The sequence below is a fragment of the Mirounga angustirostris genome, unplaced genomic scaffold, assembly GCF_029215605.1.
Source record: "Mirounga angustirostris isolate CCGP_5_RB_7025 unplaced genomic scaffold, mMirAng1.0.hap1 SCAF_4, whole genome shotgun sequence".
Classification (NCBI taxonomy): Eukaryota; Metazoa; Chordata; class Mammalia; order Carnivora; family Phocidae; genus Mirounga; species Mirounga angustirostris.
The window spans coordinates 107,375,751-107,390,393 of record NW_026991712.1 but is presented as its reverse complement, the minus strand read 5'-3'; the positions used below and the strand labels follow the sequence as shown (position 1 = coordinate 107,390,393).

General features: G+C 37.7%; 1 protein-coding gene across 1 annotated transcript in view; it reads left to right on the top strand.

The window, feature by feature from the left end:
* Nucleotides 1-14,137, top strand: part of PLPPR4 (phospholipid phosphatase related 4) — a 40,068-nt gene extending 25,931 nt beyond the window's left edge. Inside the window, exons 3-7 of the mRNA XM_045897126.3 lie at nucleotides 3,954-4,083; nucleotides 6,228-6,423; nucleotides 7,521-7,578; nucleotides 8,342-8,515; nucleotides 11,567-14,137. Of these exons, the coding sequence (XP_045753082.1) occupies nucleotides 3,954-4,083; nucleotides 6,228-6,423; nucleotides 7,521-7,578; nucleotides 8,342-8,515; nucleotides 11,567-12,892 (1,884 nt within the window). The 3' untranslated portion in view covers nucleotides 12,893-14,137. The remainder of the gene's footprint in view (nucleotides 1-3,953; nucleotides 4,084-6,227; nucleotides 6,424-7,520; nucleotides 7,579-8,341; nucleotides 8,516-11,566) is intronic.
* The last annotated feature ends 506 nt before the right edge of the window (nucleotides 14,138-14,643 follow it).

Sequence of the window (14,643 nt, the reverse complement as noted above, 5' to 3'; positions counted from 1 at the left end):
ATATTTAAATAAAAATTTAAAAAAAAAATAAAGGCCACTTCTGTGAGGAGAAGCACTGTATTCACCCACTCCTCTGAGAGAAGAGCAAGTAAAACAAAAGGCCTCATGTCAGCAATATTTTTTAAAAGAATCTTTACATGAACAAAAGAAGATCAACTGATTTTTGATACAGGCCTTTAAATATAAATCATTTAGTGTTTGCTTTTCAGATTTTTTTAAATGCTTTGAGAGACATTTTAAAAATATAACCTGTCTTCATGATGTTGTATCAGAAACTGTAAAAATTCCTTTCAGGTCTGTGAAATACATTTTCTTATGTCTCTGAAATTGCCCTTAAATTGGAAAATTTCATCCTGAATACTCACTTTTCCTTTACTTTAAAGTAATAATGAAACAAGCATTTTGTTCAGTCCTTTAGAGATTGTGTCTCAGGGAAAACAACACAGGATATCATAAATCTTCATGTAATCTATATGAACAGAAATAATGTATACTTTCTCTTTCCTGGAAGTAAACTTCTATTACATTTTATTAAAGAATAAGTATATCTAACTTTATAGGAGGATTCTACTGGAATTTGATTATAGTTCCTAGACAGTAACTTTATCTTTATGACAATCAAAATATACAACATTAAATGTATTAGGGTTTCCAAAAGACATTCACTGCAAATTTAAACACTGAAGATACTATGATAAATATTATACTTTTTGTCATTCTCTTTTGCTGTTTTCAAAACAAACACTTTTTTTAAGATTTTATTTATTTATTTGAAAGAGTGAGAGAGAGAGCAAAAGAGAGCATGAGCTGAGGGGAGGGGCAGAGGAGGGGAGGGGTAGACTCCCACTGATCAGGGAGCCCGATGCAGAGCTCCATTCTAGGACTCCAGGATCATGACTTGAGCCATCCAGGCGCCCCAACAAAGACTTTTTGATTGTGACTTCTCCCTGTGGTGGCTATTCCTAGGGCAGTGCCCACATGATTAATAAAAAGAAATATATTTGTCACTGTGTCTCCCCTGAACCCGAGCCACTTCAGAATCTCTTCCAAAAACCTGCCCATGATATTCAACAAGCAAAAAAAAAAAAAAAATTCTTTTTTGGCCTGTATACAGATTAAACAGAATATTGTGAAAAGATCCTTTTCAGAAATTGTTTTCTATTTACAAATGACAAAAGCAACAAATAATTTTATTGTCAAAGCCTAAACTCTGAAACCGTATTTTAGCACACCCAGCATGCCATTCAGAATGAGGAAACGAGCAGGCGCATTTAGAAATACATCAGGAAACATCTCCCCTCCCCGTGAGGAGAATTCCATCTTTGGACAAAATTGAAGCACTTTGAAAATTCATGCAGTGACATGTAGATCAAGGTTAAATGAATAGAAGTGTGAGGAGAAAATTGATGTGTTTCTTAGAGAGGACAGTTGGGTAATGTCAAAATAATGACAAGAAACCTCTATCTATAATCAAGCCAAATAGTATTAAAGCACTCTCTTGACATATGAGTTTTGAGCATATTAAAAAACTAAAATAAAACTCCTGAAATCTCAAGGTCATTTGAGATCATGACTATTGTGTTGTATGATAAGACACATTTCCCTAATGGCACTACACAAATAAATTCTTATATAATTTAGCATTCATGGACAAAATGTGAATCATTACATATATAATTGAAAAGAGGAGAAAAAATTATTCACAGAATTATTTTTGAGGAAGTGAGGATGAAATCAATATCTTTAACCATACAACAGTGCATTTCAAGGATGAGTGGTTAATTTTCTTGAAATGATGAATTTGAGATAACCATTATCTTATTCTATGTGGGTGGTATATCATGTCACATCTATCTATGCAGAATATAGGACCTATTGTGTTTCTGTGTCTAACTTAAAGTGATAATGTAGGATGATATTTTTCAAGAAGTATAAATAATTAACTCACTGTTCAATGATTTGGAAAAAAAAAACCACTTTTTGATGATTTCTATACAATTGATCTTCAGGATATTTATCATATATGCCACATGATTTTCACACATGTGTGGTTATTGGTAGAATTCCATTAAGAAAATTATTTTTTATACAAATTAAGATTCTTTATAATTATACACATACCATAATACCTACAGAATTAAATATAGCAGATTGAACACTCAAAACAGAAGGTCGTAGGCTTACTGTCATTAGTTTAAAAAAAAAAAACTATAATTTTAAATACTTCATAAAACAAATGCTAAGCTAGTGAGAAGTGGGAAGTTTCCCTTGGGAAATTTGTTTGAGCCCCTTATCATGACTATGACCTTTAAAGTGGCATCATCACTTATATCTAAGAGACTGCCAGTATCTCCTGTAATTTGACTCTTCTCAGCTCCACACATTTCTAGAAGTCAATGTCGCATTTCACAATAATCTCTTACATGATAATCTTAAATATTTGAATTTTTTTTACATAAATAAAACTCATAATTTCAAATCCTGCTTCTCTTGTACAGCATAACTAACGGCCTGAAAGCCCAGGGTAATTAGCCAATAAGCATCCCACAGTGAAGGTAACAAATGCAAATCCCACAATGCCAACCATTGTGCTAGACAGTGAGAATAAAAGGTAAATAAGAAATGGCTCTTCCCTCAGGGGGTTATAGTCTAGTGAGAGACAAACAAATGAACAATTGAGGTGTCTTTTAACCAAGCTATGCTAAAAAGGAAGGATGAGGTGCTAAGGAAGCCACAAAGAAGGAGACATAATTCAATTTAGGGTGATGTAGGGTGTTTCAAAGAAAACTTCTTGAAGGAAATGATGCCTAAATGTATTGGGTCCATTTCTTGATGTCCTATGTCTTAGAATCCTACAGCAAATACACATTTCTTTATCTTAACGTCTTCATCTAACATGTTAATCCTTCTGATACTACAGTATGGCTCTCTGTCCATTGTAAACCCTTTTTTTTTTTTTTGAGAGAGAGAGAGAGAAAGCGCGGGGTGAGGAGGGTCAGAGAGAGAGGGAGAATCTTAAGAGAGAAACTCCATGCCTAGCGCAGAGCCCCACGTGGAGCCCAGTCTCACGATCCTGAAATCATGACCTGAGCCAAAATCAAGAGTCAGACACTCAACCGAATGAGCCACCTAGACCCCTGTAAACACACTTTCTAATCTTATACCTAAGAAACAGTACCCAGCATTCTTCAACAAAATCGCTACCATCCACATGTGACTCTTTCCGTGTTAAGTCTAAATTGATTTAAATTTTAAATACTTAATTAAATACAGTGAAATGAAATAAAAAATTCAGCTCCTCAGTTGTAGTAGCTAAACTTCAAGGCTCAATAGCCACATGTGGGTAGTGGTGACCCTATTGGGCAGGATGGGAAATATTTTTATCATCATAGAAATTTTTATTGGACAGCTTGGCTTTAGATCACACCTTTCTAACCTCAGGCATACTCTCCATGGATTGAACCTTCTGTTCAATTCCGAATTGGTTTATTGGGATAATATGCTAGTAAAATTTTCTAATCCTAGCTCTGGTGCTTTCTTTATTCCTCCCCAACCCCCCAGCCATCTTGTTTTTGTGCTTTAAGAGATGAAATGCCAAGACTCTAAGACTTAGGGCAGAATCAGTCACCGCGCAATTAATCAATAAGGCATCATCCCTGGATGTTGTTGAGCAAAGGTCCAAAGACTGAGTGCTGCAACAGCAAGAAAATGCCAGGACAATATCACACCCTTGACCAGTACATAGGCACACAGAAGATTCAACAAGTGCTCTCCACAGTGCCCTGATTGCTTCTTCTCACTGCTCCCTCAACTACTCAAAAGAAATTGCTCACATCTCTAACGCTTTTAGAAAAATATATCTTTACCTTGTTGAACTGATGATGTGTTAAGAGATAACTTAGAATTCATTTGTACCCATCGAGTCCATTCTGAACAGCATCCTGTCTTTGCAGATTATGGTAGGGGAAGGAATTCTCTACTGTTGCCTGTCCAAAAGAAGAAATGGGGTTGGACTGGAGCCCAACATTAATGCCGGAGGCTGCAATTTCAACTCCTTCCTTAGAAGAGCCGTCAGATTCGTTGGTGGGTGTGGGGAACCACAAAGAAAGGAAATTTTTTTTTTTCAAAATAGAAATGTTATATTTAATTACAGATATTAAGTCTTTAAAGCTATAATTTAGATGTATAATTTTGGGTACATGATGAGTTTTACATTATACAAAAAAAACTATTAAAACACTAAGACTGGAGCTTTGTATCTGTAATGTGTTATTTACAGTTATAGTCCTTGTTTTGAGAGCTAACATGCCATGCATTTCAGTATATTTTTGTCTTAGCTGTGGTGGAAGCATAAATTTACTTTAAAATGGTTTCTCCGGATGTGTGTTCATTTTTTAAAATGGAGAATAAATGTCAGCAGGCCATTATGAATGGATAACTCTTCAGAAATTAGTTTAGCCACATCAATGATTCCATTTCAGTTCTCCTGGAGTGTTTTCATCCAGAAGTTACTGCACATGGAAATGTCACCACAGAGAACTGAATCATGGCTTTTTCCTTGGTTCTATCCTCTAACTTTACCTCCTATTTTTTATCTAAACCCTCATCTCTTCTTATTAGCCTGGGACCATCTTAATGTTTGAGTCACAGGCCTCTTTGTTTTTTTAACCGAGTTGAGAAGTCAAAACACAGTATACCACACCAGTATGAATGTTTTACATTCATTCCCAGTAAATCAGTAAAATTACTTCACCGGTAACCTCTCAGCTCAAAAGAATAGGTAATTTTATCTAATATCTAGACAATAATTAAATACAACCTTCTCTCCCACTAGAGGAAAAGTCTGGTCTAAATCATGCCCTAGACTCTGCTCCACTAATCAAGGTACTTGGAGATAGTAAGCCAAGAATAGGCCCCTTAGTGGGGTCACAAATTGAAGCAAAGAAAGAAATCTTCAGGACATATAACAGATCTGAGAGAAAAATTACGCTAATGTAACAAATGCTTTGGACAAAGGGGCATATAACCTCTGTGAAAAGCTTTGTGCCTGTGAGAATGGTCCATCCTACCCTAGCAACCCCATCCTCTGAGGGACTGGAGATTCTCATTTTCCAAAGATAAAAATGGATGGGCTTCCCCACTGAAGCATACTCTTCTCCAAGACCTTGCATGCTGCTAGGAATTAGAATGTAGAAAGAAAGGTCCTATGTCTTGAATCCCAGGTGATCAGGTGGAGAAGGAATTGGGAGAATCGTTGCTAGGTGGGGATAAGCAGAAAAGGAAAGTGGAAAACAGGGTAACAGGCAGGCAGGCGACCACGGTCTGGAGGAATTTATTGAAGAATTATCCAGCTGCCTCTTGTATTGATTTCTATGAGCACATCATGAATCAAAATCCAGACTATCAAGTCAGAGTGAATCCAGGGTGTCGAGACAATGTAGAGGAAGCTGGCGAGTTCAGATCATGTGTATGTGAGCAGAGCTAGATTCCCACGCAAGGGACTTGGAGCAGGAATGGAGTTCGAGTGAACAAGTCTGAATCAGAGTTTGTGAGTTTCTGGTTTGAGGCTGGCCCCAGAAGACAAAAGAAAGAATTTGGACAGGGAAATACAAGAACATCATCTCTGAATTCCAAATATGCAGGAAGTCTCCCACAGCCCTGTACCCAAGATAAGATTATTATTTCCTTGACAGGGCCCGCCTGCCTTCTTCTCTGTTTTAATTAGCATTCCCTGTATGACTACAGCTTGTGGGGAGTTGGAACCAGTTCTGTAAAGCTTGGCAACTGTGGCTAGAGTTAAGGAGTACTGGGGAGAGGGAGCCCTGGAAGCTCAAACATGCTAAGCACTTTTTAAATTATTTTGAATTTTGCTTCATTCCGCATATTTAATCCTCCTCAAATCACACAGTTGGTCATCTTCACATGTCTCAGGTGTCTGACAAGTGACCTATGGTAATAATATTAAGAATGGGTCCTATTTAACCAAACTGACAAAAAATACCCCAAATGACTACCTTGGATATACTCGTTGCCCTTATTTTGGAATTAAGTATCTGGTTTAAAGGTTTAGGAATTTTCTATCCTTATTTTCTCTAAATAAACTCAGAGAAAACGATCATGACAGATTTGCAGGTCATCACATTAATGTGTAATAAACATGGTTGATGATGGCACAATGTCGACATTAAGAACTAACTTGATAACAATTTCTTTCCCTTTGCGTATAGGTGTTCATGTGTTTGGACTGTGCTCCACAGCTCTCATTACAGATATCATACAGCTCTCCACAGGGTATCAGGCACCATACTTTCTGACCGTGTGCAAGCCAAACTACACCTCTCTGAATGTGTCTTGCAAAGAAAATTCCTACATTGTAGAAGATATTTGCTCAGGATCTGACCTTACGGTTATCAACAGTGGCAGGTCAGAAATTGAGATTTTAAACCTTCCCATGTCAGTGTTTTCATTGTTCATGAATAGCATGGGGTATCATTTTAGACATACATTTTTTGGTCATAGTGATTTTGGTTTTATTTTTCTTTTCTTTATTTTCAATTCAGTGATTTCTTTAGTGGTTACACCATAGAAACTCTTTGGTGGCTTATTCCAAATCCTTCTGTCTCACAAATTTCAGCCGCACATTCTTGCCACTAATCTTCATATCACCAAATCCTATTCATGTTTTGCGATCTACCTTAGACCTCATTATGGTTTTAGGTTATCACAATTGGTTCAATTTAGGAAGTTTATAAATAATCATGAATTACACTCAATATGTGTCCTGTATTGCTTAAGTGGAAGATTAAATATTTATATTTGCATCTCCATTGTATGTTGTATTTTAAAAAAATCATGTGAATCTTGTTTTTGGTAGAGTTTTATACGTGCATCTTCTTTGTATAAACCCAGTAGATCAGTATAGCTTCTAACCTTGCATTCTAGAAAATAAAAGACAGAAAAACTCAAGAAAATTCAGTTTTTTTCAATCAATAAAGTAAAAATGAAATTTTTTGGCAAGAGATAATGTTTTGGAAATTCAAAAGAAATAAATTATAAAGGACAAAGGGCAGTAAGTGATTGCTATAAGAATTGCATTTATCATTCAGTGAATTCTCAAGATCAGTTTAAGAGTTGAAAATACGTTAATAAGTGCCCTTGAAGAAGCAGAACCTGACTTTGACTTTAAGCTGACATAATTTGAATACCAAAGAACAATTATAATGTTTTCCAATCCACTTCTATTTTCAACCATCATTCCAATGGTGTAACAAAGTGATCCCCTCCAAAGCCAGCACTTTCTATTGGAAAGCTCATTACTACTATTCTTTAATTCTAATAGTGATTAGCAGTATTTATTTTATCACTCAGATCTTTCCCCAGAAAACTAAAGAGAAATTAAAGTTATCACTTATTGCCTCGAGGCTTTTAAGTTGAACATTTTAACCACCCAGCGTTCTTGAGATGATTGTTAGCAGTGGATCTGAAATAGAAGGCATCATTTGACTGTCTTCTTTTGGCAGGAAATCATTTCCTTCTCAACATGCGACCCTGGCTGCCTTCGCGGCTGTGTACGTTTCGGTAAGTCTCTGACTCTTTTTCATCAGTCTGTGTCCTAGAAAATATCAGGACAAACAAGTGTCGTCTCCAAGTGACTAATTAGATGATATAGCCGTGTAATAACAGAACAGTGAACTTGAGCACAGCAGTCCTTCAACACAATTGCATCAAAAGCAGAAATTCGATCATACTATACACAACAGTACAGTAAAAGAAATTTTCTACACAGTCAGAATATTTATTCAGCCTGGTATCCCTTCAGTGTAATATATCTCATGGCAAGGTCTTGTGAACTATGTGAATGTTATAAATTCTCAAACTGAAAGAATTGTGCTAAGCACACACATACACACACACACATATGTGCTTTACTTTCAGTATTTATGTAACAGTGAGTTCAAAGTCAGTGTAAACTTGGTAAGTGACATACAGTGACTCCTCATAGTATCTGATTAATACAGTAGTCTATCAGGTCTTATGCGAGAAAAGCTGACAGCAATTATGTGACAAGTAACATGGAAACTGAATAGTTATCTGGCTAATTCTACTGCTTCAATTTATCTTTCAAGATTTCATGTAATTAAATGAGATCTTTTTTTTATTTGATGAGTTTTGCTATGGACTTCTTTTTCAGGTATAGAATATAGCCATAGCAGGGGGAATGGAGCATTAAAGTTGATGTCAAGTGTACGAATTAGACTTTGAGTCTAACTTTTTATATGATTATAATTTAATAGTAAAATGACCTTTCTAACGTACTTACCAGATTGCTTTCACTTTTCAGATGTACTTCAATTCCACATTAACAGATTCCTCTAAGCTTCTCAAACCTCTCTTGGTCTTCACCTTTATCATCTGTGGGATCATCTGTGGGCTCACACGGATAACTCAGTATAAGAACCACCCAGTTGATGTCTACTGTGGCTTTTTAATAGGAGGAGGAATTGCTCTGTACTTGGTAAATAATTTACTATTCTCATTTGATAAACCACAGTTTAAATGGAAAACATGCATAGAACATTTTTGCACTGTAATAATTTACTTGCAATGTAGCTTATATTTGTGAGAAAATCTCTGAGTGCATCTCCATCCTAAGCCAAAACACATTTCCCACTTTTAGCAAAATAATATTTTAAACCCTTACCATGGACCAGCAACTGCAACTTTAAGATTATTGCATTTTATCCTCATACACACACACACACACACACACACACACACACACACCAGAAAGAGTCAGGGACTATTTTTGCTAGTATAATTTTACAGATGAGGAAAGTGAGTATTAGTGAAAGTAAGGTTCATGACAGTAAAGGTTTGGTGGAAGTTTATAGAATATGCCCAAAAACACAAAGGTAGCACCTGGATATATTAGCACCAACTAATACTGAATTCTTTAACAGTACTCTATTTTCAAGCCCAGTCTTCCTTCAGTGAAAATATTCTCAGCAGAAGGAAATTGAGATTGTCCATTTCATGCATTCATTCATTCACTCATTCAATATCTGATCTGTGCCAGGTACTAGACTGAGCATCCATACAGTGAGAAATAAGACCCAGCCTTAAAGAGTTTTCAGTGTAAAGACTAATAAGAATATAGATAGTTGCAGGATGTTAAATGGTATATTAGGGTGTGAACAAAATGCTTTGGGAATAGCACACTGAAGAAGGAATTTAGACAAGCCTTCACAGAAGTGATGTGGTTATTAAGAAATAAGAAATTTTTTTCTTAGGGTAAGGAAAGGAGGAAGGACATCCAAGCAAAGGAATCGCACAGGCACAAAAATGGATGTATGAAAGAGCAAGTATAAGTGGAAGGTGAGGGAACAGAAGGAATGAGAGATAACAGCCAGGTTTCTAGCTTGGAAGACGGGGCAGATGGTGACTTCATTAGCAGACCAGGAACATGATGGAGGAAGCAAGTTGGTGGAGGAAAAGGGTTTGATGAGCTCAATTTAAGGATCAATAGGCAGTTGAAGAGTTGTATCTGGAGCTCAAAAGGGCAATCTGTAGTGGAGAAATAGACTTGGAAGTCATGGACAGTATTGGTGGAAGTACCATTATGGTTACAGAGGTATATGAAATTGCCAGGTCATAAGAATGAAAGGAACCCAGGCCACACCCACATACCAGCAGCATGCAGAGAAACAGGCAGTCACCAAGGAAACTGAGAGAAACTGACAGAGAAATGAAAATCATCTATCACAGCAATTCAATCATGGGATCTTGATGCCCTTGTTTGTGGAAGGTGTTACAAGACAATGATGACAAAAAGTTGTAAAAGCCCTGAAGCAAGCGATGATTTATTTTTCACTTTTATAAACTAGCATGGTCAGGACTGTCACTTTAAATCTCCTGTTTACACGCATGCTTTCTTCAGTGGAGGAGAAAGTGATCAAAGTACAGTTAGCAGGCCAGGAACTGGGCATAAGCTTGGGTTTCCCATGAGAGTGTTGACTGTCAATGTGTCTTACAGAATAGGCAAGGAAGACTGAGAACTGCCTCTCTCAAATTCATGCATTGCCTTTGTGTGGGTGTGATTTCATGATGTCCTGGAATTAGCCTGGGCTCCATAGTCCGAAGGATTTGGGCTTGAATCTCAAGTATCTTACATTTGGCCAAGTTACATAATCTCTCAGAAGCCTGTTTCTTCACTTATTACATGAGAGTAATAACTGGCTATTTCATATCACACCAAGGATGAAGCAACTATATTTATTGAGCACAGTGTTGGGCACTGCATGTTGAACAATATGGCAGAGTTTACTTACAGTCTAATGGACGATTTTCCCAAACTTACACCTTTAAATACAATCATTAATAGAGCATTAGGTAGGGACTGCTCATCCTGAGAACTCTGTCAGTGAGAGCAGAGATAGATACATTTAGAAGAAAATTTGAACCAAGAATTAAAATAGAGAAGCAGAAGCTGGACTTATTTCATTTCTGTTTGCACTCTATGCCTGAAATTGGAAATTCATCAGTTCTAAGCCAATGCTATTGTAAATTGTTAAGCACTCTATAAAATGTTAAATCCATGGGATTCTTTTGGTTTGATTTGAAAAGTGGCTACCATCTATGGAAATTAGCTCCCAAATAGGTATCTGTTGCTTTCTCTTATCTCTAAACTAAGCATCTCAGAAGATGAAAATCCAACAGGGATTTGGTCATCCATGTGTAAAAATTGTAAAAATTCTGAATCCAAACTTTACCTTATCCAAATTTTTATCCCCCAAATCTAAAATAACAAAAACTTGGTAGGTTGAGTATAAAGACAAGATTAAATAAAATTTAGCTCAAATTTAGTGTACTAGCACTGAATTGATCAAATATTACTTCCAAACTTAAGACCAAGTTAAAGGAAAGAATGTGGGTGCTCCAAACTAGTGATGATGGTCAACCTCTCTTTTGAGAATTCTCTGTACAATGCTGAACACACAGGGCTGTGCTCGATCTGAGGTGTAACAACATTTTGTCTCTGACCTCACTGCAAAACCTGATAGCATGCTTTATGAATGATTCATTGTTTTATATTTTTCACACCTCCCCTGCTTTCCATCAGAAGGTGTGATTAAAAATGGAAGGTAAAATAAATCAGTTAAGCTATTCAAGGTGTCATTCAACAAGAGGTTCCTAAATCCAGGAAAATGAATTGCTTTGAAAAGCAGAAGAATGACCTTATTTCTCTCATTGTCTGTCTTTTCTTCTCAAAACATACAGAGGATAAGATTCACAAAAACACTCAGTAGGATGGAGAAAGGAGAGAAAATCCAACGAATAAAAAATGACGGGCTCCTGATTTCTGAACAGATAGTTCAGTGATTTATGATATAACTCATAAATGATTTCCTGAGTAATTATAGTTTGGGTTTTTTATTATTTGTGTTAGTCAATGGTGTATAGAGAGCACATACCTTATTTATTATATGCTTCAGTGGGTCCTCTAGGACAAATTCTTAGTAACCGTGTCTTCTAGTGCGTGCTGTTCATTGTTTCTCTTCAATACTAGGGCCTATATGCTGTGGGGAATTTCCTGCCTAGCGAAGAGAGTATGTTTCAGCACAGAGATGCCCTCAGATCTCTGACAGACCTCAACCAAGACCCCAGCCGAGTTTTAGCCGCTAAAAATGGCAGCAGCAGCGATGGAATTGCTCACACAGAAGGCATCCTCAACCGAAACCACAGAGATGCTAGCTCGTTGACAAACCTCAAAAGGGCAAATGCCGACGTAGAAATCATCACTCCACGGAGCCCCATGGGGAAGGAGAACATGGTTACCTTTAGCAATACCCTGCCTAGAGCCAACACCCCATCTGTAGAAGACCCTGTCAGAAGAAATGCCTCCATTCATGCCTCTATGGATTCTGCTCGATCAAAGCAGCTTCTCACCCAGTGGAAGAATAAGAATGAAAGTCGGAAGTTGTCCCTGCAAGTTATAGAGACTGAGCCTGGACAGTCACCACCTAGATCCATAGAAATGAGGTCAAGTTCAGAGCCCTCCAGGGTGGGGGTGAATGGAGACCACCATGCTCCCAGCAATCAGTACCTCAAGGTCCAGCCTGGCACTGTTCCCGGGTGTAACAATAGCATGCCTGGGGGACCCAGAGTGTCCATTCAGTCACGCCCTGGATCCTCACAGTTAGTGCACATCCCTGAGGAGACCCAGGAAAACATAAGCACCTCCCCCAAAAGCAGCTCTGCTCGAGCCAAGTGGTTGAAAGCTGCCGAGAAGACTGTGGCCTGTAATAGAAGCAACAGTCAGCCCCGAATCATGCAAGTAATCGCTATGTCCAAGCAGCAGGGCGTCCTCCAAAGCAGCCCCAAGAACACCGAAGGCAGCACGGTCTCCTGCACTGGCTCCATCCGCTACAAAACCTTGACAGACCACGAACCCAGTGGGATCGTAAGGGTTGAGGCTCACCCAGAGAACAACAGGCCCATCATTCAGATCCCGTCCACGGAGGGTGAAGGTAGTGGCTCCTGGAAATGGAAAGCCCCTGAAAAGGGCAGCCTTCGCCAAACTTATGAGCTCAATGATCTCAACAGGGACTCAGAAAGCTGTGAGTCCCTGAAAGACAGTTTTGGCTCTGGAGACCGCAAGAGAAGCAACATAGATAACAATGAGCATCACCACCATGGCATCACCACCATCCGGGTCACCCCAGTAGAGGGCAGCGAAATTGGTTCAGAGACGCTGTCCATTTCTTCCTCCCGCGACTCTACCCTGCGGAGAAAGGGCAACATCATCTTAATCCCTGAAAGAAGTAACAGCCCTGAGAACACTAGAAATATCTTCTACAAGGGAACCTCCCCAACGCGGGCTTACAAAGATTGAGTGATGGAATTCAGTCACTTGAGCGAACCCCAAAAGACCACGTGTTGATTCTATCTGTGCTCTGTTCCAGCGGATTGAGAAGCCTTCTCATCAAACTGGGTCATCTACCATCAGCCCGGAGCTCAATGACTCTTGAGAACTACTACACTCAAGCTTGTAGATTTCACATCAAGGGGAGGGAAAAGCACAATGAAAGAACCTAAGTAATGTGATAATGTGAAGAATCGTAAGACCTATCTTCAAACTCAAAAGGTTTGCAGAAGGCAGTATCAGAAGAAAGTGGTTTCCTTCTGTGTATACTATTTTACTTCCTGAATGTGCCAACTTTAGGGATTTTTCTTTATAATTAGCTGTGGGAATCCAGAACCCATGTTTCCCTACAGCAGAGGCCATGCAGTATTATATATTCATTTTGCAGAATCTGCACCTAAAGCTCAGTAAGGGTGGTGCTGATTATTATAGTACATATACCATGTAAACTCTCAAATTCTATTTAGCTGTGAAATAGTGGTGTGCAATTCCTTGTCAAAGAAATGCTACTGTATTAAGAAGATGCTGGCTGCTTTGTGTTAGAATAGGACACCCCGCAGCTTCTCTGTAGTGGCTCTGTCACAGTCAAAAAAACACGAAAAGGTTTTGTGCATTTCTTCAAAATTATGCTTTCTTCGACAACAAAAATTGTGTAGGAATATTTTCAGTGAGAGGGAGTAACTAGTACTTTTCTACATAGGTTTTTTTTTTTTTTTTTTTTGCTGCTTACTTTTTAAGTATAGGTACTACTACTGATTCTGTTTTTTAGTGAGTAAATTTGCATAATTTTAAAAATACATCTTTTTAGAGTCTTTTGAAATTGTTGTGATCATATTTTGCATTTTATGGCTCCTCCTTTATTTATGAATTAAAATATTTTTTTGATGTTATGGATATGTTTTTCTATTTTTAAAGCAAGAATAACAGTTGACATTCCTTGAGCAAAATATATCGCTGTGAATTTATAAACAACTAATCTGAACCAACACTTGACATTGTGGGTTACATTGCCAGCAATATTGGTTGAGTCTATCCTTGGATGTCTCCAACCAGCTGGCTTTGGTTGCTATCTTAACAAGTAATCCAAAAACTTCATTTTGTTCCAGATTATTAATTTTTGATATCCTAACAACCAGTAAATTAGAGCAACAGGAGTTGGGTTTTACCTTCTTCCCTCAGATATTTTGTTAACTGGACATCAACAGGAAGAATCTGGGAAAAAATGCAAATTGATAAGTGAAAATATCTCACAGTGTAAATTAAGAATGTATTTCTTCAAAAACTCTAAATAGGCACCATTTTGTGCTTAATATGCAAACAACAGTTTTGCTACCTATCCTGAATAAAGCCTTCAGCCTAAATCAAAGGAAACCAATACTATCAATGAGAAGATAAAACCAGAACATTTGGAGGTGTTTTTCAACTTAAAAATTTAAGTTTGGAGAAATAACTTGGTTCTTAGAACTTAGTATCAAACCTTTTTTACACCATTTCTCAAAGAATTCTAATATACACTCAATGATTGCCAAGGGGATGGAAGGTAACAACAAAGCTGGTTGATCTGATCGGTTTTGTTTTCCATGAGAACAGAGGGAGTTGTTTAGAGATAAAGACTATCATATCATTATCAACTTCTACAGGAAAAGGGCAAAGCTTTCTAGAGTCACCAACCTCCTCAAAGCATAAAAGCATTAGGGATTTAGCTGAAACCAGCAGAATTG